This window comes from Hemiscyllium ocellatum, chromosome 29 (assembly GCF_020745735.1).
Source record: "Hemiscyllium ocellatum isolate sHemOce1 chromosome 29, sHemOce1.pat.X.cur, whole genome shotgun sequence".
Lineage (NCBI taxonomy): Eukaryota > Metazoa > Chordata > Chondrichthyes > Orectolobiformes > Hemiscylliidae > Hemiscyllium > Hemiscyllium ocellatum.
In genome coordinates this window covers 55,083,759-55,108,387 of record NC_083429.1, presented here as the reverse complement: position 1 = coordinate 55,108,387, position 24,629 = coordinate 55,083,759, and the positions used below count along the sequence as shown (strand labels likewise).

General features: G+C 43.1%; 1 protein-coding gene across 2 annotated transcripts in view; it reads left to right on the top strand.

Moving 5' to 3' along the window:
* LOC132829626 (cell surface glycoprotein MUC18-like) overlaps window positions 1-24,629 on the top strand; it is a 197,576-nt gene that overhangs the window by 81,116 nt on the left and 91,831 nt on the right. For both annotated transcript variants that reach the window (XM_060846939.1, XM_060846940.1), the window contains exon 2: window positions 23,544-23,671. In XM_060846939.1, the coding sequence (XP_060702922.1) occupies window positions 23,544-23,671 (128 nt within the window). The remainder of the gene's footprint in view (window positions 1-23,543; window positions 23,672-24,629) is intronic.

Here is a 24,629-nt window from a genome sequence, read left to right as displayed (position 1 = left end):
GTCTAAATTCCTTCGTTCAGATCGATAATATAAAACATGAATAATTGTGATCCCAACGAACACCTGCAGAACTCCACCAGTCACCAGCTGCCATTCTGTAAAAGACCCCTTTAACTCCACTTCAGCCAAACAACCAATACTCTGTCCAAGCCAGCACCTTGACCCTAGCACCGTGGATTCTTATCTTATTTAGAAGCCTTCTGCTATTGTGTGTGGGAATGTGGAATTTGAAACACAATCAGATCAGCCACGCTTTATTTAATGGCAGAGCCGCTTCAGGTGGCTGACTGATCTACTGCTCCTTGGATGCTGCCTAACCTGCTGTGCTTTAACCAGCAACACCTTTTCAGCTGTGATCTCCAGCATCTGCAGACCTCTTTTTTTTTACCTGACTGATCTACTGCCCCTGTTTTGTAGGTTTGTATGAATGAAATCACCAGTTAGCTGTTTTTAATGCAGCATGGCTTCCATTAAACTAATTAGCAATAAAATAATGGCTTTACTAAAATTCTTTTCAGTTTTTATATCTGTTCCCAGTGAGTTGACTTTCAACATTGTCACCTGACTCAAATCATTGCAGCTACAGCTTCTGCCTCTCTGTATTTCAGTGTTGGAACTTTGGGTGAATTCATCCTGAAGCATCTGTGATGATGAGCATTTTGTGGATTACAACTTCTGTGAGGTGGTCACATTGCAGCTGCTGACTGAACAGGCAGAAAGTGTGAGTGACCACCAGGGAGAATAGAGGAAGGCTGGTAGTGCAGTAGTCCCCTGTGACTATCCTCCTTTCTGATCATTTAGAGACTGTTGGGGAAGATGGCTATGTAGTGAAAGCAGTGGGAGCTAACATCACAGTGAAGATTTGGACTCCTGGAGGGGCCTCTCGGTTCCGCGATCGGTCAAATAAACACCAGCAGCTTGGTCTCTTTTGGCAAGTTCTAACAATTTATTATGACACTGGGCAAAGGTTATCCAGCAACACAGGGTTAAGCACCTCCATGTACTGTTTAGATTAGATTACTTACAGTGTGGATACAGGCCCTTCAGCCCAAGTCCACACTGACCCGCCGAAGCGCAACCCACCCATACCCCTACATTTACCCCTTACCTAACACTACGGGCAATTTAGCATGGCCAATTCACCTGACCCGCACATCTTTGGACTGTGGGAGGAAACCGGAGCACCTGGAGGAAACCCACGCAGACACAGGGAGAATGTGCAAACTTCACACAGTCAGTCACTTGAGGCGGGAACTGAACCTGGGTCTCTGGCGCTATGAGGCAGCAGTGCTAACCACTGTGCCGCCCAATCTCTGGAAAAGCTGCGCACAATCTTAAAATACAAACAACTTTTGTAGGTCTCTTAACAAACAGAACAGCCTTAATTGCAAAATTAATCCAATAAAATGAAATATGATAAATAGACATAAAATTAAGCCAATGATATTTCCTGGGAACAGACTTGTTTTGGGCTTCTTTATGTCTGGGATACCTGGTTCCCAAGGTCATTAGGATACTTTAATAATGTCAGTCTTACTTAGTTAATTCATACCATGAACAGGGCATTGTTTGCTAATATCTTTCAATTAGTTCAGAAATGCAGTTTTCAGCAGAGTTAGATGCCATTGCTCCTAGAAGCCATTTTGTTATGTTATTTTATACTAATTGCATTAAGAAGCCATTTTGTAGATAGTAAAAGCATACATTAAATGGTTGCTCCTGACAACAGCCTAAATACAGATTTTAGATCCTCAACAGCAACATTGTTGGGTTGGCAGCACAAGTGGCAAAAACATGGACTGCAGATTCTGGTAACCAGATTCTAGATTAGAGTGGTGCTGGAAAAGCACAACAGTTCAGGCAGCATCAGGGAGCAGGAAAATCGACGTTTCGGGCAAAAGCCCTTTATCAGGATAGAGATGAAGGGCTTTTGCCCGAAATGTTGATTTTCCTGCTCCTCGGATGCTGCCTGACCTGCTTTGTTTTTCCAGCACCACTTTCCTCTTGTGCAGAGTCTAGATTAAAGGAAGAAGAATGGCATGGCTATCATGACAGGGGATTCAATTGGAAGGGAAACAAACATGCATTCGGTGACCTCTGACTCCAGGATGCTATTGTTGCCTTCCTGGTGCCAGGGTCAAGGATGTTACTTTTTCTGTGCTGTCAACTCTGAACTCTGCAACTCTTTGGATATGACTTGGAGGTGTCGGTGTTGGACTGGGGTGGGCAGAGTTAAAAATCACAACACCAGGTTATAGTCCAACAGGTTTATCTGGAAGCACTAGCTTTCAGAGCACTGCTCCTTCATCAGGTGAAAGAGCAGTGCTCCGAAAGCTAGTGCTTCTGAATAAACTCGCTGGACTATAAGCTGGTGTTGTATGATTTTTAACTCTTTAGATAGGTGAGGAGTTCTCTGAAGCATGTTGGGCCTGTCCCAGGGCCACCGTACATACAGCAGAGAAGCAAGCTCTGACAAAGTTGGGACAAAGGGCATCACTGCACCATTGTCAGAGTCGTGCAGAATGTCTATTCAAGATATCGGATAGGGCTTTTCAGTGATAGAAATGTACAAGTTGGACTGGAGGCATTCAGACAGTGAAGTTTGAAGTTTAGGCCTGAACTCAGACATTCAGTGACTCAGAAAATGGAGAAGTTGGAGATGGTGAAGCAGTTAATGAGGGATAATGGAGGAGGAAAGGAAGCGAATAACAGTTCACTTGGATTTGTGTGTGATAACTAAGCAATAAAGCTATGAGTAGGGAAAGGAGTCCACAGAATAACAGATGCATCCCATTTAAGTACTAAAGCTAATCTTTAAATATTGCTTTTTTTACATTCAAGAGAAAACTCTACCTTTTTTTTAGTGGTAGGAGATGATCCATCTGTAGGCTGGTCATCTGGTGGTGTGCGTGGGAAACTTTTTGTGAAGGCTTATTTGAATTGCACTGACATAAAAACCGAACCAGCTGTTGTGTAATTGCTTGTTAGTCACAGTTCAGAGCATGAGAGAAGAGGATTTGTTTCAGCAGAGAGTGATGAGATGGTTGGCAGCAGCTGACTTCATTCTTGACAGGGAATTTTGATAGTGCTATTAGGGAGTTCAGGATTCTGACATAACATAAAAAATGAAAATATAGATCCTACTTAGGATGACATGTGACTTGGAGGAGAGTTTGCAGGTGGTGCCCAATGTCCCTGCTGTCTTTGCCCTTCAAGGTGGTAGACAGAGGAGTTAGACAGACAGACACATTTTTAACGAGTAGTGGGTTAAATTCACATCACACAAATGGCACACTTATCTCCAATACAAAATCATTTAACCAACTGTTCTGCCAAATTCTAGGGTCATCATTGACAAACTTAACTGGCCTAGCCCATAAATACTGTGACTACAAATGAATGCAGAAGCTGGATAATCTGCAATGAGAAACTCATTTCCTATCTTCCCAAAGTCTTTTCAGCTTTCTATATATGAAAACATTCTCTAAACCTGACTGAGAAGTACTCTTAATATGAACACTATCCAGGACAAAGCAGTCTGCTTTGTGGTAACAGCTGTATATTTATAACATGGAATTAGCAAGTTACAGCTTTGCATGTATTAGATGTTACCCGTGCTGCAGCCAGATTGAAGGGTGATGTAGAGAGTTACTATTTAAGGTGATTGATGAAATTCTGAAGAAATAGACTGCTTTGTCCTGGATAGTGTACAGCCTCTCATTCCAGATTTCCTCATTAGGGGAAATATCTGCTCTACATCGACTTTGTCAATCCCCTTTTAGCATCTTATGTAACTCGTTTAGGTCTCCTAGCATCTTTCTAAACTCAAACAAGTATATGCCTAAGTTGCTGAATATCTCCTCGTAAGACAAGCCTTTCACTTTTGGAATTAATCTAGTCAACCTTCTCCGAATTGCTTCCAATGTAATTGCTTCATTGGGCACACCATTGACGAGAGGAATTGGAATGTCACATCGCGGCTGTACAGGGCATTGGTGAGGACACTTTTGAAATACAGTATACAATCCTATAGGAAGGATGTTGTGAAACTTGAGTGGGTGCAGAAGAGATTTACAAGGATGTTGCTGGGACTGGAAGGTTTGAGCTATGGGGAAAGGCTGAATAGATGGAGTTTTTTTTCCCTGGAGTATTGGAGACTGAGGGGTGACCAAAGAGATTTATAAAATCATGACGGGCATTGATAGGGTGAATAGCCGAGGTCTTTTTCCTAGGATGAAGAAGTCCAAAACTCAAGGTGATAGGTTTAAAGTGAGCGGGGAAAGATTCAAAAGGGACCTGAGAGAGAACTTTTTCACATGAAGGATGGTGCATGTATGGAATGAGCTGCCAGACGAAGTGGGGGAGGCTGGTATTATTACACCATTGAAAAGGAAGTGTTCAGAGGGATTTCAACTAAATGCAGATCCAAATGCTAGTTCAGATTGGGATGTCTGGTTGACGTGGATGAGTTGGACTGAAGGGTCTGTATTCTATGATGCTATGACTCCTCAAGTAAGGGGACCAAAAATATATGAAATACTCCGGATGCAGTTTCACCAATGCATTGTACAATAGTTTAGCTCCATTCCTTTAGCAATAAATGCCAGAATTCCATTTGTCCACTACACCTGGATGCTAGCTTTCTGTGACTTAAGCACAAGGACACCCAGATCTCTCTGCACCAAAGCACTCAGAAGTTTCTGTCTGTTTAGATAATAAGTTGCCTTTCTATTCCTCTAACCAAAAGAGACAACCTCTCACTTATTCACATCAAACTTGATCTGCCAGATTTTGGTCCAATCACATAACCTACTTTTTTTCTAAATGTCTTACTTCCTCATTGCAACTTACTTATTTTAGTGTCATCTTTGGCAAATTTGGCTGCAGTACAGTCTATCTTTGCATCCAGGTCATTAATATAGATTGTAAGTAATTGGTGCCTGAGGCCCGAACCCTCTGGTTCCCCAGTAATCACAGCTTGCCAACCAGAACATGATTCATTATTCCCAATTGTCTGCTTTCTGTTGGTCAGCCAACCCTCTGTCCAAGCTAATATATTACCCCAAATCCCAAATGATCTTACTTTGTGTAATAACCTTTTGGTGGCGAATGCCTTCTGAAGTCCATATATGCAATGTCTACAGGACCTCCATTATCCACTTCGCATGTTACAGCTTGTGGGCATGGATTCGTCTGAGAAGCTGCAGTGGCACAGAATATTGTGTAATCATCAGGAAACATCATTACTTATGATCTTATGATGAAAGAAAGATCATTCCTAAAGCACCTGGAGATGTTTGAGTCCGGAACTGCTGTGAGAAATTCCTGCAGCACTCACCCCAGGTGCTGACCTTGAACACTACATGTACGTTTATGCTCAGAATGACTTCAGCTGGGACTCTTGGTGTCACACTCTGTCAAAAACCCCTCTGTCAGAAACTCCAAGGACATTCACTGTTACTTTACATGGGTTTACTTTCTTTTGTCCATGTTTGAACTAACACTGGTTTAACGATTGGAGCTGAGAGATCCTGGCAAAACCCAGACTGAGCATTAACAGACAGATTATTGATTGTAGGTGCTGCTTGATAACAAAATTAATGGCCCCTTCCATCACTCTACTGTTGACCACAGGTAGATTGATGGCAGAAAAACTGGCCAATTTGAATTTGTCCTTTTGATGATTGGGCATACCTGAGCAATTTTCCAATCTGTCAGGGAACATACTAGTGTTATAGCTGTAGTAGAGAAGGAATCGGCACCATGTAAAAGGATGTTCATTTTCAAATTATTAATTAGAAATTATATGTTGTGTGCCTGTCATTGCGTGACTGACTAATTGCCAGTGGTACAACCCTTAACTTGATCCTCAACTGAGAGATTTATTCACAATGTCAGAGTATGGCTTCAATCTGGGCCACATCAAGCAGTAAATTGTACAGTAAGCTTTTAGACTTCACGTTAGGAGCAAAAGTGAGGCTAGGGGGCATTGATACTAGGTGGCCCATGGCGCCATTTGTAGATCATGTGGTGGCTCAAGACGATACTGTCAGGCCAGGTACAGAAGGAAGTGGAAGGGAAGGGAAAGGCAAGTCACCCAAACAAAACTCTGGTTAGAATAAATGAAGCATAGAAGATGCAGACACCACACCAACATTTACATTTATAATGTGTACACTGGTTCCAGTTCATTTTCTCTTTCCCCCATGCACCTGCCATTTGAATCTCCGGATTGCTGACAGGCTGAGCAACAGAGTGAAGGCTTTAATTTTGCATGGAAATTTTAGTACTATGGATTGTTACGGAAGCAGACAGGACGTCTGTCAAGTGGAGTAGTGGAGGCAGGTGTACACACTGGCAGACATTGAGCTCACTGGTTTGGGATTTTCTAGGGAATGAGGTTGAAGAGCAATCTGCATTTTTTGGAAACTGACAAAGATCTCACTCAAGATAATTGTCTGAGTCAGAAGAATCTTTAAACCCATTGACAGGATGTGGTCATCATTGGAAAGTCCAGCATTTATTGTTCATTACTAAACAACTGAATGCCTCTTTAGAACACTGGGGAGAACAGTGTAGAATCAACCACATTGTTACAGTTCTGAATTCACATTTAAGTCACATTCACATGGGTAAGGGTGGCTGTTAAATCCGGATCTGTCAAATTAACTGAATTTAATCCGTAGCTGCCATGGTGGGATTTGAATTTTTTTCTTGATCATTATTTCAGGCTTTTGGATTACTGACTTTGAGTGTAAGCAAAATGCTACAGGACACCAAACATTTACAATGTTCAGACATCACCTGACTTCCATTCCATTTCAGTTTCACTGCTTCTGATACCCTCATTCACATCTTTATTGCCTCTAGATTTGTCTACTCTAATGCATGCCTGTCTCGTTTCCCACAGGATACCCTAGAGGTCATCCAAAACTCTGCTACCCATTTCTTCAGCTTGCAGCAACTCCTGTTCACCTGTTACTCCTGTGTTCACTGTCCTAAATTGACTCCTTGTTAATCAATGTCTTAATTTTAAAGTTTTCATATTGTTTTCAAGTACTTCACTGGTCTGTTCCTTTTAACACATGATCTCTTCTGGTCCATCAACATTCCAAGATTGTCTAACTCTGACCTCGTGAATATACTGATTTTAATTACTGAATTTTTGTGGCTATATTCCCAGGATTGAAGCAGTGGATCATCCTCCCTGCAGTTTCCCAAGTCGAACACCTCCTTTAAGACAATCCTTAAAACATACGTCTTTAACAAAATGTTTGGTCACCTACCCTAATATCTGCTTATGTGGCTCAGTTTCAGATTTTGTTTCATTTTTAAATGTTATTGGAGGTGTTCTCCCCCGCCTCACCCTACCACCCATGCAAGAGATTTCTAGGAGGACTGTGAAAATACTTTAGGGATGCTCACAAAGAATCCCTGACAAAGTGAAACATTGTCACAGACTCTTGGAAGTACCTGGTTTGTGACTGACCAGCATGGAAGAGATTCCTTCTGGAAGACACCGAGCACTTGAAGAGGTGGTGGCTTAATGATCACGTTGTTGAACTAGTGGTCAGAGGCCCAGCCTAGTGCTCTGGGGATAGCGTTTCAAATCTCACCATGTTAGGATTTTAATTCACTTAATAAAAAGCTCAAAGCCAAAGTTAGCCTTAGTAACCATGACCTTGACAACTATTATTTGTGACCAGCACAAAGCCCCCTAGCTGGTTCAGTTATAATGTTTAGGGAGGAAATGTTCCATTCTTACCCAGTATGGCCTATATGTGACTGCAGACCAACAACACTATGGTTGACTCTTAACTGCCTTCTGACATGGTCTAGGAAGTCATTATAATTTAAGGGCATCAGGGATGGTCAGTGAATGCTGCCCTTACTAGTTACACCCACGTCACATGAAAGAATAAAGAAAAGAAACTTTGTCAGGAACACGCAGAAGTAAAGTCAGACAGAAAACAAGCTACAAACAATCCACCCATCCACTCACTCACCCACCCATCCACCCACCCATCCACCCACTCACCCATCCACCCACTCACCCTGTATGCGGCAGAATCTACAGATCAAGCTCAGTTCAGAAATCATTGAACTGAATTGAAAGGAGGTTATCATTACTATTTTTAAAATGCATGTACAGTGGCCGAGATTGTTATGTGCAGAAATATGTTTCACAGTTGTATGGCTGAAACTCCTTTAAATACTTCTGTGTATGTGAGTTTTGAGAAGATTTGTAGCTCAGGTTGAGGTTCTGGATGTAAGTTTGCTCACTGAGCTGGAAGGTCCAATTTCAGACGTTTCATCACCATGCTGGGTAACATCATCACTGATGTTACCTAGTATGGTGACGAAACATCTGAAAATGAACCTTCCAGGTCAGTGAGCAAACTTACATACAGAACTTTTGTGTTCAATGAGCAACCTTTGTTATCAATTAACCGTCTCTCTAAATCACATTAACAATCATGTAATCATAATAATAATGTATTTATAGGAGAAAAGAGATTATCTACATTTGTTCAGCTTCCTTCACAAATCATTAATCACCCTGTATCAGTAATGCTCCCAGTAGAGATTGGAACCAAGTGGTTCTTATTGACTATAAGATCCTTGTTTGGAGGAGTTAACCTGGGCTAATCTGTCGGCCCAGGCTGACAGATATAAACAGAGGACTCAGAATCTCCTCACTTCAGTGACTAGCTGTACCCAGCCAGTTCAGAGTCAATGTACTATGCACATGGGAATAAAGTGTGACTTGGTGATGTGATACTGCCCTCCATGTTGTTATTTCACTCCCATTTTTAAAAATGTCCTGTCACACTGTAATCGTCACACTGCCCTTTTTCCTCCCTCCAACGGCATGGTTCTTGGACATCCCTAGAATGCAGGGTTTAGAGAACATTGAGCAAAGAATGTTCTATGTCTAAATGCAGCAGTGTTTAAACTGAATGTAAAATGAAACTGTGAAACTGCTCGATGAGTTGAACGGCTGCTAGATGATCATAAAATGCAGATTTTAAACATCACCATTTGCTCTGCCAACTGGCAGAGTTCCTTAAAACAGATTAGGAGTAAATAATAAGCCTTTCATTAGCACCCTCGCATTTTATGAACGTAGGGCAAGGGTCAGAGGCCCCATTTCCTGTTGGTATTTTGATGTTTTAAAACCAGTGAGGTCAGGGTAGTTTTCTATATCATTGATTTCTCCCTGAGGCGTTCTCTGGTTTAATAGGATGTGGGTATTCACTGGTAGTTGTTGATTTTTCTGATTATTTTTCTTTTCTGTCTTGAGTTTCTTCTCAGTTCAAAATATTAAACATTGAAGGACTGTAAAACAAGCAGCTGGAAATTTATTTAGAAAGCCACTTTTGCTCACTGCAAGTGATGCAGACAGGTCAAGGAATCTGCGCACTGCTCTCTACATTTTCTGTCAAAATATTTATAGGAACCCCTGAAGAGTTGCCATTTGTAAGGTTCTATGCGAACTGCATCTTTACAGGTTTAGTTCAGTTACACACTCGGATCTCTTGAAGTGCATTTGTAATGACCGTACCTCAGAGCAAGGAGACTGGTGTTCACATCCATAGATATATTATAACACCTCTGAACAGATTGATTAGGAAAATATAGTGCCTGTACTGGCTAATTGCATTTTCTTACACTGGACACACTCGAATAATGACTAGAAACTGCATTTATCTGTCAGACACATGAGTTTGCAATCTGGATAATAAAACGTTTTTTCAGTGCTGCCTTATACACCGTTCACTCCTTCATGAGTTTTACCTCAGCGATGGAATGCATTCGTGCAATTCCCCAAATGCAACAGTGAGTAAATGTGACTTTAAGGAAAGCAGCAAGAGTAATAAGTTTCCAGATTTGCTCCCTCCAGTGTGTCTAGTTATATGTTCTCATTTAGGGCAGCAGCTGAAGGACAATCGACTCCAACATCCTTCATCAAAGACGCCCTAAAGGAAGGGAATAGAGGGATACCAATCGTGTAAGTGAAGACAGTTTTAGTATAGAAGGGCCGAAGAGCCTGTTCCTGTGCATACTGGTCTTTGTTCTGAAGGATTCGAGTATGTAGTGACTCTTGTTGGAAAGTTGGATTTTACAATGATGCCTTTGCAGCCACTATTGCCACAAACCATATCTGAGTCTCTGCCCAAAACGTCGATTCTCCTGCTCCTTGGATGCTGCCTGACCTGCTGCACTTCTCCAGCAACACATTTTCATCTCTGCTACCTTAGACAGAACAACCAGTTTTAGAGGGATACACAGCACTTATAGAACTGTACCCATCTAACTCATGCTAATTTTAATCAGGTGCTGTAGACATTGTACAGTTAGCCTCTGTATTGCCTGGCTGGGGAAGAGAAATTGTGCTAATCTTGTAAATTATGGTTGTCTGGTAACCTGTAGTGAGTATGGACATTGCACAAGAGCTTTGTCTTATCCTTGTACAATGTCCTCACAAATGAATACCCTGATAATACAGTAATGAACAAATACCACGTAAAACTGATTAAAATCCGTTTGAACTTATTAATAACCCCATATTTGCTTTTGTTGAAATGTGACAATGCTGTTTGTTCCAGAATTCTAAATTTGATGGAATTCAGTGAAATATTTGGGTGGTAGTGAGTTGATATTTAATTAATATGTAGTCAGCAAATATTGTTCCTGAAAGGAAACTGGTACCCTTTCCTAGTCACATGGTGAGTTGTGTTTAGTTATAGTTGCATGTGGGTTGTGAGCTGGATGATGGAATTAAAGTGATACCACCACCACTCCCGCTGCCATCTCTCTCACCAGAAAAACAAGTTCAGACATGCCAGGACTAGACTTAAAGCTCTGGATTTTGCAAGGTCGACCCCTAACAGAGGAGTGTAACATTAGTGTTTCGGTATTGATAACCTGACATTGCACCACTCTCTCCTATCTTGCAACATTACCCCTTTTATTATTTAATCTTTCTACTCCACCAGTCACCAGCTACCATCCCGTAAAGGATTCCTTTATTCCCACTCTGCCTTCCGCCAGTTAGCTAATCTTCTATCCATGCCACTACTTTCCCCTAACACCATGGGATCTTATTTTATTTTGCAGCCTCCTGAGCAACACCTTGTCAAAGGCCTTCTGGAAATCCAAATAGATGACATCTACTGCCTCTCCTTTGTCTAACTTGCTTTGTACCTTGTCAAAGAATTCTAACAGATTTGTCAGGCATCACCCCTCCTTGACAAAGCAGTGCTGACTCAGTCGTATTTTACCATGCCCTTGCAAGTACTCTGCAATTGCATTCTTAATAATAGACTCTAAAATTTTACCAATGACCAAAGTTAAGCTAATCGGCCTTTAATTTCCCAACTTCTGCCTCCTTCCCTTCTTAAGTAGGGGTGTTACATTCTCTGGGATCCTCCCCGACTCCAGTGATTCCTGGAAGATGCCTTCACAACCTCCTAACTCTTTCAGAACTCTGGGGAGTAGTCCATCTGGTGTGGGTGATTGTTTTCAACTTCAGACCTTTCAGCTTCCCCAGCTCCTACTCCTTAACGACAGCCATTGACTTTCTTGAAGTTCTGGTTTACTGCTGTTCTCTTCCACTGTGAGGGTGGATGTGACGTACCTACTCACTTCCTGTGCCATTTCTTTGTCCCCTGTTACTAGTTCTTGAGCCTCATTTTCCTTTGATCACTGTCCACTTTTGCCTCTCTCTTACCTTTTTTACATACCTAAATAACTCGTGCAATCTTCTTTTATACTACTAGCTAGCTTATCGCCATATTTAATCATCTCCCATCTTATTGTTTTTTTTAATTGTCTACACCAGCTCTCCAAATGAGCATCATGGCTTTGTGTCACTCTCCTGCCCCTTCCCCATACTTGCGTATGTTGTTTCTATATAAATAATTGTCTATTGCCCTCTAGAATGCCTCAATTGAACTTGAATCCATCACACTACCAGGCAGTGCAGCCCAGACCTCAGTCATTTATTATGTGAAAATGTTTTTCTCACATCAAATTTGCCTGTTTTTTGAATATTTTAAATCTGGAGCCTCTTATTCTTGGTCCTTTCACAGGTGGGAACAGTTCCTTCCTATCTACTCTAACCAGCCCCTGTGGAACCAATTCCACCTTCTCCAATCTATCCTCATAATTGAGGTTTCTCATCTCTGGAACTATTCTTGTAAATATCTACTGCACACTGTCCAGTGTATTCACATCCTTACTGTAATGTGATATCCAAAACTGTACGCAGTGTTTCAGTTGACAAATTCATAATAGCATTAGAACTAGAAACAGAACCCTCATTCTTGATGAAGGGCTTATGCCCAAAACGTCGATTCTCCTGCTTCTCAGATGCTGCCTGACCTGCTGTGCTTTTCCAGCACTACACTCTTGACTCTGATCTCCAGCATCTGCAGCCCTCACTTTCTCCTAGAAGTAGAACTAGACAAATTAGTCCCTTGAGCCTGCTCTGTCATTTGATACGATCACAGCTGATCTTACCATGGCCCCAACTGCACATCCTGCTCTCTCTCACCCTTCAAACCATTACTAATTAAAATTCTGTCTATCTTCTCCATAAATGTACTCAACATTCCAGCATCCACCACACTGTAGATTAGTGAATTCCACAGAATTACAACCCTGTGAAAGAAATAATTTCTCCTCATTTCTGTTTTAATTGTGTTATTGCATCCCATAAAACTATGACCTCTTGTCCTAAATTGCCCCTCAAGGAAACATCCTCTCTGCTTATACTTTGTCAATCCCTTTTTAGCATTTTTTATACCTCAATTAGATCTCCTCTCATTCAATTAAACTCTAGAGAGTACAGGCCTAAATTGTTCAATCTCTCTTCATAAGACAATTGTCTCATCTCTGGAGTTAATCGACTGAACCTCCTCTGAATTGACTCTAATCCAACTATATTTCTCCTCAAATAAGGGGACCAAAATTGTACTCCAAGTGTGGTCACACTGATGCCTTGTACAGTCGCAGGAACATACCCTACTTTTATACTCTACTCCTTTAGCAATAAATGCTAAGATTCCATTTTCTTTCCTTATTACCCGCTGTTCTGCATGCTAGATTTCTGTGATTCTTGCACAAGGGTACCCAGATCCTTATCAAACTGGACAAATGGCAGAGTGCCTCAGTGCCTAAGTCGCCTTTCTATTCCTCTGACCAAAATGGATCATCTCATACTTATCCACATTAAACTTCATCTGCCAAATTTTAACCCATTCACTTAATCTGGTCATATCTAATTGTAAATTTCTTATGTTTTCATTACAGCTTATGTTCCCACTTCCTGTAGTGTCGCTTGAAAATTTGGCGATAGCATTTCCATCCCTGCATTCCAGCATCACCTCCTTGCTCTTGTATTCCATCCCCTCGTTAATAAAGTCCAGGGTACTATAATCTCTATTAACTGCTCTCACCTGTTTGCCACCTTCAAAGATCCATGCAGATATACATCATGCCCTTCTGCACCTACAGCTCCTTTAGAATTGTATCCTTTGTACTGCCTTCCCAGGTTTATTGTCTCCAAAGTGCATCATCTCACACTGATCGGCATTAAACTTCATCTGCCAACCATCCACCCACTCTGCCAACTTTTCAATGTCCTTTTGAAGTTTTACATTGTCTTCTTCACAGTTTCCAATGCTTTCAAGTTTCATATCACTAAGTGCTTATTCAGGACATTTAAAAATAGTGCTGCTAAAGCAATAATTGCAAGTCTGGAACTGACTAGATTTCAAGGAGAATTAAACAGATGCTGCTGCTGGAATCAAGCTGAGATTATTGTAGACCGAACCTCAGTGTTGAAGGATAAACATCCAGTTTTTGATCTGAACAAAGGAGAACTTCAGCCGCTTGCTCTTGTGTTGAGCTGATCTCACAGTCTGAACCCAAGGACTGAAGGGAAGGGAGACAATGGAGGAAGAGGGACAGTTCCGAGGAAGAGTAGATATGGAAAGGGATTAGAGTGAGGAACACAGCAAATGGAAGCATACAGCAGGTTGTGTCACCTGGAGGGGGGTGGGGGGCAAGAGAATTTCTGCTGGAAGAAAGGACACTAGAGAATTTGCACCCTTCTCCTTATTTTATAGAGGTGGGTGAACAGGGAGAATGAGGCAACCATGGCTGACTAGAGAAGTCAGGGATAGTATAAAAGCAAAAGAGAAAGCATATAATGTGGCAAAGGGCAGTGGGAATCCAGAGGATTGGGAAGCTTACAAAGACCTACAGAGGGCAACTAAACAAGAAATAAGGAGGGATAAGGTTAAATATGAGGGTAAGCTAGCCAGTAATATAAAGGAAGACTGTAAGAGTTTCTTTAAATATATAAAGGGCAAAAGAGAGGCAAAAGTAGACATTGGGCCACTGGAAAATGGCACTGGAGAGATAGTCTTGGCAAACAAGGAAATGGCTGAGGAACTGAATAATTACTTATTGTCAGTTTTCACAGTGGGAAACACGAGTAATATCCCAAAAATTCAAGAGTGAGGGGGCAAAGCTGAATATGGTGGCCATCACCAAGGAGAAGGTGCTAGAAAAACTGACAATGCATAAATCACCTGAACCAGGTGGACTACACCCGAGAGCTTTAAGGGTGATAGCTGAAGAGAAAGTGGAAGTATTACTGGTGATCTATCAGACTGATTAGCCTAAACTCAGTCGTGGGTAAGTATTCTGGAATCCAATGTGAAGGATGAGATTTCTGAATACTTGGAAGTGCATGATAAAATAAGGCAAAGTCAGCATTGGAGTTTCATCAAGGGAAGGTCATGCCTGACACATCTGCTAGAATTCTTTGAGGAAGTAATGAGCAGGTTAGACCAATGACAGCCAATGGATGTTACCTACCTGGACTTCAAGAAGGCCTTTGACAAGGTGCTATACAGGAGGCTGCTGAGTAAGATAAGAGTCCATGGTGTCAGAGGCTGGCATGGAGAGAAGCTTGGCTGTCTGACAGAAAGTGGTGTTCCACAAGATTCAGTGTTGGGACCGTAACATTTCACTTTATACATTAACGGTCTAGATGAAGGAACTGAGTGCTTCCTGGTTAAGTTTGCACATAATACAACGAGAGATAGAGGGACAGGAAAAATTGAGAAGTTGGGGAGGCTGCAGAAGGATTTGAACAGATTGGGAGAGTGGACAAAGAAGTGGCAGATGGAGTACAATATGGGCAAGTGTGAGGTCATGCACTTTGGTAGGAAGAATAGAAGCATGGACTATTTTCTAAATAGGGAGAAAATTCAAAAGTCTAAAGTGCAAAGAGACTTGGGAGTTCTAGTCCAGGATTCTTATGGGTTGAGTCAGTAATTAGGAAGGTAAATGCAATGTTGATATTTATTTCAAGAGGACTTGAATATAAAAGCAGGGATGTGCTTCTGAGGCTCTGTAAGACTCTGGTCAGACCACATTTGGAGCATTTCATATCTCAGGAAGGATGTACTGGCCTGGAGCGTGTTCAGAGGAGGTTCATGAGAATGGTCCCAGGAATGAAAAGCTTAACATGTGAGGAACGTTTGAGACTCTGGGTTTATACTCGATGGAGTTTAAAAGGAATGGGTGGGGGGTGGTGTGAGGAATCTAATTGACACATACAGAATATTGAATGCCTGGCCAGAGTAGATGTTGGGAAGATGTTTCCATTGGTAGGAGAGACTAGGAACCGAGGGCATAGACTTATAGTAAAGGGAAGACCCTATAGAATGGAGATAAAGAGAAGTGTCTTCGGCCAGAGAGTGGGGAATCTATGGAATTCATTACCACAGAAGGCTATGGAGACCAGGTCATTGAGTATATTTAAAATGGAGATAGATAGGTTCTTGAGTATCAAGGGGATCAAGGTTTATGGGGAGAATAGGGCTGAGAAACATATCAGCCATGATTGAATGGTGGAGCAGACTCGATGGGCTGAATGGCCTAATTTCTGCTCCTCTGTCTTGTGATCTTATAATATCCATGCTAAAATATTCTCAAATCAGGATGTGCACTTTCACATCAAATTGTATATTTGTAACAAAATCTACACCATGCGATTCATGGGTAGAATATATTTATCTAACCACCTTTTCAAAAATGGTGGAAAAGTAGAAACCAGCAAGTTTTATTTATGAACAATGCAATTGGGATACTGGAAAAAAAAAGTTTAATACTGATACAAATCCGGGAATAGCAGACTCCGGGAATATGGCCGCTACCCTAGTTGGTCATAACAATGCCAATGGTAAAATACTCCATGTAGCCTTGCAGAAATCCAGTGCGAGGTGGAACTGGTTTTGTGTGTGGTGTAAACAGCAGGATAGTGAACGTGACTCAGTTCCACACACTGTTTAGTTTACATGTCCATTGACTTCAATCAAAATGGGTACAACCGTTCATTAAATCTTTATAATCCCTTCTGTGCTAGTATTGGTGTCCTAGTATCCCCTGTGGGGATTGGTGTCCCAGTATCCCCTGTGGGGATTGGTATCCCGGTATCCCTCGTGGGGATTGGTGTCCTGGTATCCCCCGTGGGGATTGGTGTCCCGGTATCCCCCGTGGGGATTGGTGTCCCGGTATCCCCCGTGGGGATTTGTGTCCCGGTATCCCCCGTGGGGATTGGTGTCCCGGTATCCCCCGTGGGGATTGGTGTCCCGGTATCCCCCGTGGGGATTTGTGTCCCGGTATCCCCCGTGGGGATTGGTGTCCCGGTATCCCCCGTGGGGATTGGTGTCCCGGTATCCCCCATGGGGATTGGTGTCCCAGTATCCCCTGTGGAAGAGGAAAGAAGATTGATAAAAGTTTAGATTAAAAAAGTTGATTGAGAGCCACTGGCCTGTTTCAATAATTGCATGGTCTTTCAAACATTTATACTTGTATGAGATTACAAGACAGTCTGCCAACATTACTGGTCTGACCTACACGTCACTCAATATTCATAACAATGTTATCGATTCCGAACTGCCAGTAGGTGATTCAGTTCAAGGGCAATTAGGAATGTGCAATATCGTGTCCTCATCACATGAAACAATAAAGGGAAAAGAAGAAATCTGTGCCTCCACAATAAAAGAACTTGCTGATCAAAGCGAATTAGCCCCAACCCAGGTAAATAGCTTTCATGGAATAGTAGGAAAATACAAGGAACACTATTTGATATGCATACAAAGACTAGACGTTTGAGTGCGGTTTTGAAGAGTAGTCATAATTTGTGGAATAAAGACTACAAAAGAGAAGGTGAAGAGAAAATTGACAGGAGTACAGTCATTCTGGTGAGAGGTATGCTCCCGATATGGACCCTTCACCCAGTTTTTCAGAGCTTCACTTGTCAGTGATGGGGAGGAGGAAGTGTAGTGGTGTGTGTGTGTGTGTGTGTGTGTGTGTGTATGCATGCATTGAATAAAACTAAAGGATAAAGCAGTAAATCTTTCCCCATGTGGAATAACACAGCAATGCACTGTAGCACAGCTATTGCAAAGACTTCTCATTTTATGCACTGTTGTGTCCTCCTTATTTGTACTTAAACTACAGATTTTGATCAGTTTGCACTGAGAGAGTTAACAGATCTTTGTGCCAATACCTAATTTTAACCTTAACAGATTATGCGTGTTTGACATTGCAATCAAGTTGGCTGATTGCTGGCCTGTAAGGATAAACAGAATGAATGCAGCTATTGAGACATTACTGCCAAAATATGTGAAGGCTAATTTTTTTACTAAGCAGACTGAGACTTACTTACAAACTCTGTCGAGCCACAAATGGAGCACAGATAGAGAGAAGCGAGACAGCCAGAAATAGATTCCTGCAACTGGTAGCGGTTGAACGAATTCTCGTTCCCTTAATTGGGAACATCTGGATTCAGCAGCACTGAACAAAAGACTGGCAGAGTGGGAGTTATAGTTGTGCACTGTATGGGATGGATGCAACCTGTTATACTGGAACAGTGATGGCAGAACCTCTCCTAATTAAGGCAGAGGGTAAAAGGAAATCAGTACAAGATTCCTGGTCGAAAGTGAGCACTGCAGATGATGGAGATTAGGGTTGAGTGTGGAGTGCTGGAAAAGCACAGCAGGTCAGGCAGCATCTGAGGAGAAGGAAAATCAACATTTCAGGCAAAAGCCCTTCATCAGGAATGAGGCTGGGACCCTCAGGGGTGGAAAGATAAATGGGAGTGGGGTGGGGCTGGGGGGGGGGAAGGTAGCTGAGAGTGTAATAGGTGGATGGAGGTATGGGGAAAAGTGGTATGTCGGATGGGAGGGTGGAGCGGATAGGTGAGAAGGAAGATTGACAGATAGGACAGATCATGAGGGTGGTGCTGAGCTGGAAGGTTGGAACTGGGATAAGGTGGGAGGAGGGGAAATGGGAAACTGGTGAAATCCACATTGATGCCATGGGGTTGGAGGGTCTCGAGGCAGAAGATGAGGCGTTCTTCCTCCAGGCATCGCTGGTTAGGGTGTGGCGATGGAGGAGGCCCAGGAACTGCATGTCCTTGGCAGAGTGGGAGGGGCAGTTGAAATATTCAGCCATGGGGCAGTGGGGTTGATTGGTGCGAGTGTCCTGAAAATGGTCCCTAAAGCGCTCTGTGAATAGGCGTCCTTTCTCCCCAATGTAGAGGAGACCACATTGGGAGCAACGGATACAGTAAATGACGTGTGGAAGGCTCCTTTGTGGCCTTGGAAGTGGGCAGGGAGGTGTGGGCACAGGTTTTGTGATTTCTGAGGTGGCAGGGTAAGGTGCCGGCAGGGGAGGGTTGGTTGTTGGGGGGGTGTGGAGCTGACAAGGTAGTCATGGAGGGAACAGTCATTATGGAAAGCAGGATAGGGGTGAGGAAGGAAATATATCTCTGGTGGTGGGGTCCGTTTGAAGATGGAGGAAATGGCGGAGGATGATGTGGTGTATATGGAGGTTGGTGGAGTGGAGGGTGAGGACCGGGATGGGGTGGGCTATATCCTTGCGGTTGGAGGGGTGAGGTTTGAGAGCGGAGGTGCGGGCTGTGGATGAGATGCGCGAGAGAGCATCGTCAACCACGTGGGAGGGGAAATTGCGGTCTTTAAACAAGGAGGCCATCTGGTGTGTTCTGTGGTGGAACTGGTCCTCCTGGGAGCAGACACTGCGGAGATGGAGGAATTGGGAATAAGGGATAGCATTTTTACAGGAGGCAGGGTAGGAAGAGGTGTAATCCAGGTCGCTGTGGAGGTTGGGTTTGTAGAAAATGTCAGTGTTGATTAGGTCACCGTTGATGGAGATGTCAAAGATAGTCCAGGTGAGTTTAAGTTCAGGGTGGAATGTGTTGGTGAAGTTGATGAACTGTTCAACCTCCTTGCGGGAGCACGAGGTGGCGCCAATGCAGTCATCAATGTAGCGAGGAAGAGGTGGGAATGGTGCTGGTGTAACTACGGAAGATGGACTGTTCTAATTAGCCAACAAAGAGACAGGAATAGATGGAGCCTATATGGGTGTCCATGGCTACCCATTTCATCTGGAGGAAGTGGGAGGAGAAATTGTTGAGGGTGAGGACCAGTTCAGCCAAACGAATGAGAATATCAATGGAAGGGTACTGATGGGGACGTCGGGAGAGGAAGAAACTGAGGGCTTGGAGGTCCTGGTCATGGCAGATGGAGGTGTAGAGGAACTGGATATTCATGGTGAAGATGAGGCGTTGGGGGCCAGTGAAACGGATGTCTTGGAGGAGGTGGAGGGTGTGGGTGGTGTCCCAAATGTATGTGGGGAGTTCTTGGACCAGGGGGAATAGGACAGTATCGAGGTATGTGGAGATGAATTCAATGGGGTAGGAGCAGGCTGAGACGATGGGTCGGCCGGGGTCATCAGGCCTGTGGATCTTGGATAGGAGATAGAATCCGGTGATGCAGGCTTCCCGAAATATGAGGTTGGGGGATCCCCTGAGGTGATGAAGTTGTGTACAGTCTGGGAGATGGTCAAGGGGCAGTAGGAGGAGGTGTCTTCAAGTTGGTACCTGGTTTCAGAGGTCAGTGTGCCAAACCACCACTGTACTCCCTCGCTCCCCCCACCCCCACCCCCACCTTGTCCGCTGGTTTGATGCTGAGATTGGGGTTGGAGCAGAGGGAGTGGAGGGTGAGAGATTGGAGTGGGGCGGGGTGTGGACAGGTTGAGGGGTCGATGTTGTAGCTGCAGTAGGAAATAAAGAGGTTGAGGGCGGGTAACAGACTGGCACAGGGTGTGTTGGAGATGTGTGAAGGGGTCCTTGGAAGGTGGGCAGGAGTCTTGACTAACAAAGTAAGCTCGGAGACAGAGGCGGCAGATGTGTCTGACATCACAACGCTTGTTGAATTCATTGAACCATGAACAGACCACGCAAAACATTTTTAAGCAGGTAGCCCAGACCGTAATGTTGCTATTTGTTTTAGTGAAGTGTATAGTGCATATTCCCAGAGTAAATTAGCTGGTTTGACTGCCAAGTTTCAAACAAACAAAATGTATTTACAAAATTATGGAATCAAACACAAAGAACAGAAAACAGAATACCAGATAACTTATCCTATCCAAACCCGACTTAATGATGTTGTTCCGAAAATAATTGCAACAATCCCAATACACACATCCCTTTTCATGAACAGTTTTAAAAAAAGGGCACAGGCAGCTTACAGTTTTCCAAGTTAGAAGGACAGAAGGAAAAAGAACTTCCAGTTTCAACTGTAACTCTGACTCAACTAACTGAGCAGCACGGTGGCTCAGCGGTTAGCACTGCTGCCTCACAGCGCCAGGGACCCAGGTTTGAGTCCAGCCTTGGGTGACTGTGTGGACTTTGCACGTTCTCCCTGTGTCTGTGTGGGTTTCCTCCGGATGCTCCGGTTTCCTCCCACAGTTCAAAGATGTGCAGGTCAGGTGAATTGGCCGTGCTACATTACCATAGTGTTAGGTGCATTAGTCAGAGGGAAATGGGTCTGGGTGGGTTAATTTTTGGAGAGTTGGTGTGGACTGGTTGGGCCGAAGGGTCTGTTTCCACATTGTAGGGAATTTAGTCTAACTAGGAGAAAGTGAGGACTGCAGATGCTGGAGATCAGAGTTGAAAATGTGGAAAAGCGCAGCAGGTCAGGCAGCATCCAAGGAGCAGGAGAATCGACGTTTCGGGCATGAGCCCTTCTTCAGGAATGAGGAAGATGTGCCAAGCAGGCTAAGATAAAAGGTAGGGAGGGGCGTTGGAAATGCGATAGGTGGAAGGAGGTTAAGGTGAGGGTGATAGGCCGGAGTGGGGTGGGGGCGAAGAGGTCAGGAGGAAGATTGCAGGTTAGGAAGGTGGTGCTGAGTTCGAGGGTTGGGACTGAGACAAGGTGGGGGAGGGGAAATGAGGAAACTGGAGAAATCTGAGTTCATCCCTTGTGGTTGGAGGGTTCCTAGGCGGAAGATGAGGCGCTCTTCCTCCAGCCGTCGTGTTGCTATGGTCTGGCGATGGAGGAGTCCAAGGACCTGCATGTCCTTGGTGGAGTGGGAGGGGGAGTTGAAGTGTTGAGCCACGGGGTGGTTGGGTTGGTTGGTCCGGGTGTCCCAGAGGTGTTCTCTGAAACGTTCCACAAGTAGGCGGCCTGTCTCCCCAATATAAAGGAGGCAATCTAGTCTAACTCCCAAACTGAACTGAATGGCACAGCCAGAGAGCTGGCCACGCCCTCTTGACTATACGAGTTTTTTCAAAAGACTTTAAGTTTCAGGTAAACAGCAAGGTCCCAATGACCCATTCAAATTTCAGACACGATGGAGCCTGGCCAATGACCCCCTCTCTGAAAAAAACTGAAGGGCAAAGTAACCTTGTACAAGACCAGCATTGTGACAGAGTACGCTGTATTTTAGAAGTTATTTGTTTAAATGCGGTTTTTAGATGTAATTTTGGATTTTACAAATGCGAGAGAAAAACAGCTTATGCATTCAATGTACCTCATCGTTTCTTGAAAACTATGGGTGCAGATTTTGAACAATATGAGCAATGGTGAGAAATTTAGTAAAACAACATCAAAAATAAGAAAATCCAATTCTCAACATTGAGGAGAACAAAGTCTAATTTTTTTCCTTAAGGTTTCAACAGGTATTAAGAATCTTGCTAGTCAGCAGCATCCACCTCATTTCCATACATTTTAATATTAGCTATTTTCACATCATTTAATAGTTTGTGAGTCTGCATGTGCAACAGTGAGAAACCAGATGGCATTAAGTCCCACATGATAACTACAACTTGCAGATAGATCACATTGCATATACAGTGGTGAGGTGATGATCAAATGGACCTTTTGTTTTGGATGATGTGAAGCTTCTGTAGTATTGTTGGAGCTGTACTCCAGAAAGTAGAGAGTATTCCATCAACACTTGTGACTGATTGAAAGGTTTTGAGGAACCAACCTTTGCCCTGGTTCTATAGTCACAGGAGCTCATCCAGGTATCTGGGACATAGCCCACTATCTGTCTGCTGTACTGCGTGGTTACTACGCTTTAGTCAGAATTAAATAGCATACAAACATACATTGGCTACATGCACCAGTATAATATAACTGTCTGTACCTAACATCTACAACAAGCACTTCCAAGGAGGTCCATGTTTCTATTCAATTGACACAACACTGGATTGGGAGCTTTTCTAGTTTGTATAGCTCATTGATTGAAGAGTTTCAACCAGTAGGGGTCATGCACATGCAAGCCTGTCCAATGACAACTGTCAGACTGAGTTAGTGCTCTAAAACAGTATGTCCCTCAATGGTAAGAGGGATTGCTGACGAGTTTCAGTCAAATGGTTATGTTCCCAAGTGGTAAAAATATGAATAATACATGAGCTGCACACAGCTTGCTGTTCCCAGTTGCTACCAGCATCATTGTCTATGCATCAGCTGATATGGTTGACAGTTGGTGTTACAGGTGTGTTCACTGAAGTATTTACACATGCATAGTACATGATACTGACCCAGTCAGCACAGAGCTGGCTTGTAGCATGAGCAGAACCTCTGACGCTCCTGTTTCTATCTGTCAGCCAGGAGTCCCTGACTGGACCAGGTTGACAGTCCCAATCAGGGAACTCATATTCCATTAGAGTCACTTGGTTGACATTGTTCCAGTCACTACAGTCACCTTGAAGAAGCATGTTGACCTGACGTGCAAAAAACTTTTTTCATCAGTGATTGTGCTTTATACTCACATTTTTGCATGGCTGTTAGAACTGTATCCCATTACAAAGTAATATGTTGCAAAATACATTATCAAAGGTTAAACAGAGCAGCATCGGAAAGCTTTAAAGCAAGCTTTAAATTCTCCTTTCCTGAAGAAATATTGGAATCACTTACTTCCAAGAAAGTATATTTACAATTGTTGTTGCTATAGTGATATTAACACACATACCTTCAATCACTTTGATCAATGCTTTCTCATATACTGTACCAAACATATTTCACTGTAACAATCACTAGTGTATACTGTAGACCACTTCAACTTTATTCTGTATGCAGCCCATATATTGGGAACTGCAGCGAAACAATTTGAAGCTAATGCACTCTTTCGTTCTTTTGTCATAGGTATAATTGGTAGTGTTCAAGTTTCGACCCCGCCTGTGGTAGAAGCAGAGATTGGAAAACCCATCCGCATAACCTGTGCTCCTGAGATATCCACTCCAAGCACTGTGAAATATGTCCAATGGTTTGTTGTAAGTAGAACTGTATTACTACTTAAATGACTGTTCCCTACTACTGTGTGACTGACCCCTTGATAATCTTGCAGGGAACATAAGGACTAACTGTAAAAGTTTTCTATCGTCATGTAAAGGGGAAAAGATTTGTGAAAGCTAATGTATGTCGCTTATGGTTAGAAACAGGAATTTATAATAGGCAACAAAGAAATGGCTGACGAACTAAATTCAGACTTCTCTTCCGTCCTCATAAAGGAGGACATGAAAAAATTACAAGAAACTGGGGAATGCAGGGTTTAATTAGAAGAAGAAACTAAAGCAAATATTAGAAGAGAAATGATGTTGGAGAAATTGATGGATTGAAGGCTGATAAATCACCAGGGTCTGATAATCTACATCCCAGAGTACATAAGACAGAGCCCCAAGAAATAGTGGATGGACCTTCCAAGATTCGTTAGATTCTGCAACAGTTCCTACGGATTGGGCAGTAGCTAATGTACCCCCACTAAAGGCAGGTAGGGAGAAAACAGGGAATTATAGGCCAGGAAGTCTGACAGCAGTTGTGGGGAATATGCAAGAATCCATTATGAAGGATTTTATAGCACAGCATTCAGAAAACAGTGATGGAATCATACACATTTAGGAAAATCACATGACAAATCTACTGGAATTCTTCAAGCATGTTGATCAAGAGAGGCAGTGGATGTGTAGTCATTGGAACAAGGTTGGCCCGGTGGATCTTATTGAGTAGGAGATTCCTGATTGGTCAGGTTAACCTGACCAATCAGGAAGCCCTGGCTGACAGATATAAATAGAAGACTCAAGGATTCTCCTCACTTTAGGAACTGGCTCTGAGCTAGCTGGTGAGAGCCCGTGTACTGCACACATTTAAATAAAGGGTGACTTGGTGACAGGATACAAGCCTCTGTGCAACTATAGAAAATGGAACATTCCAGCACAGTACAGGCCCTTCGCC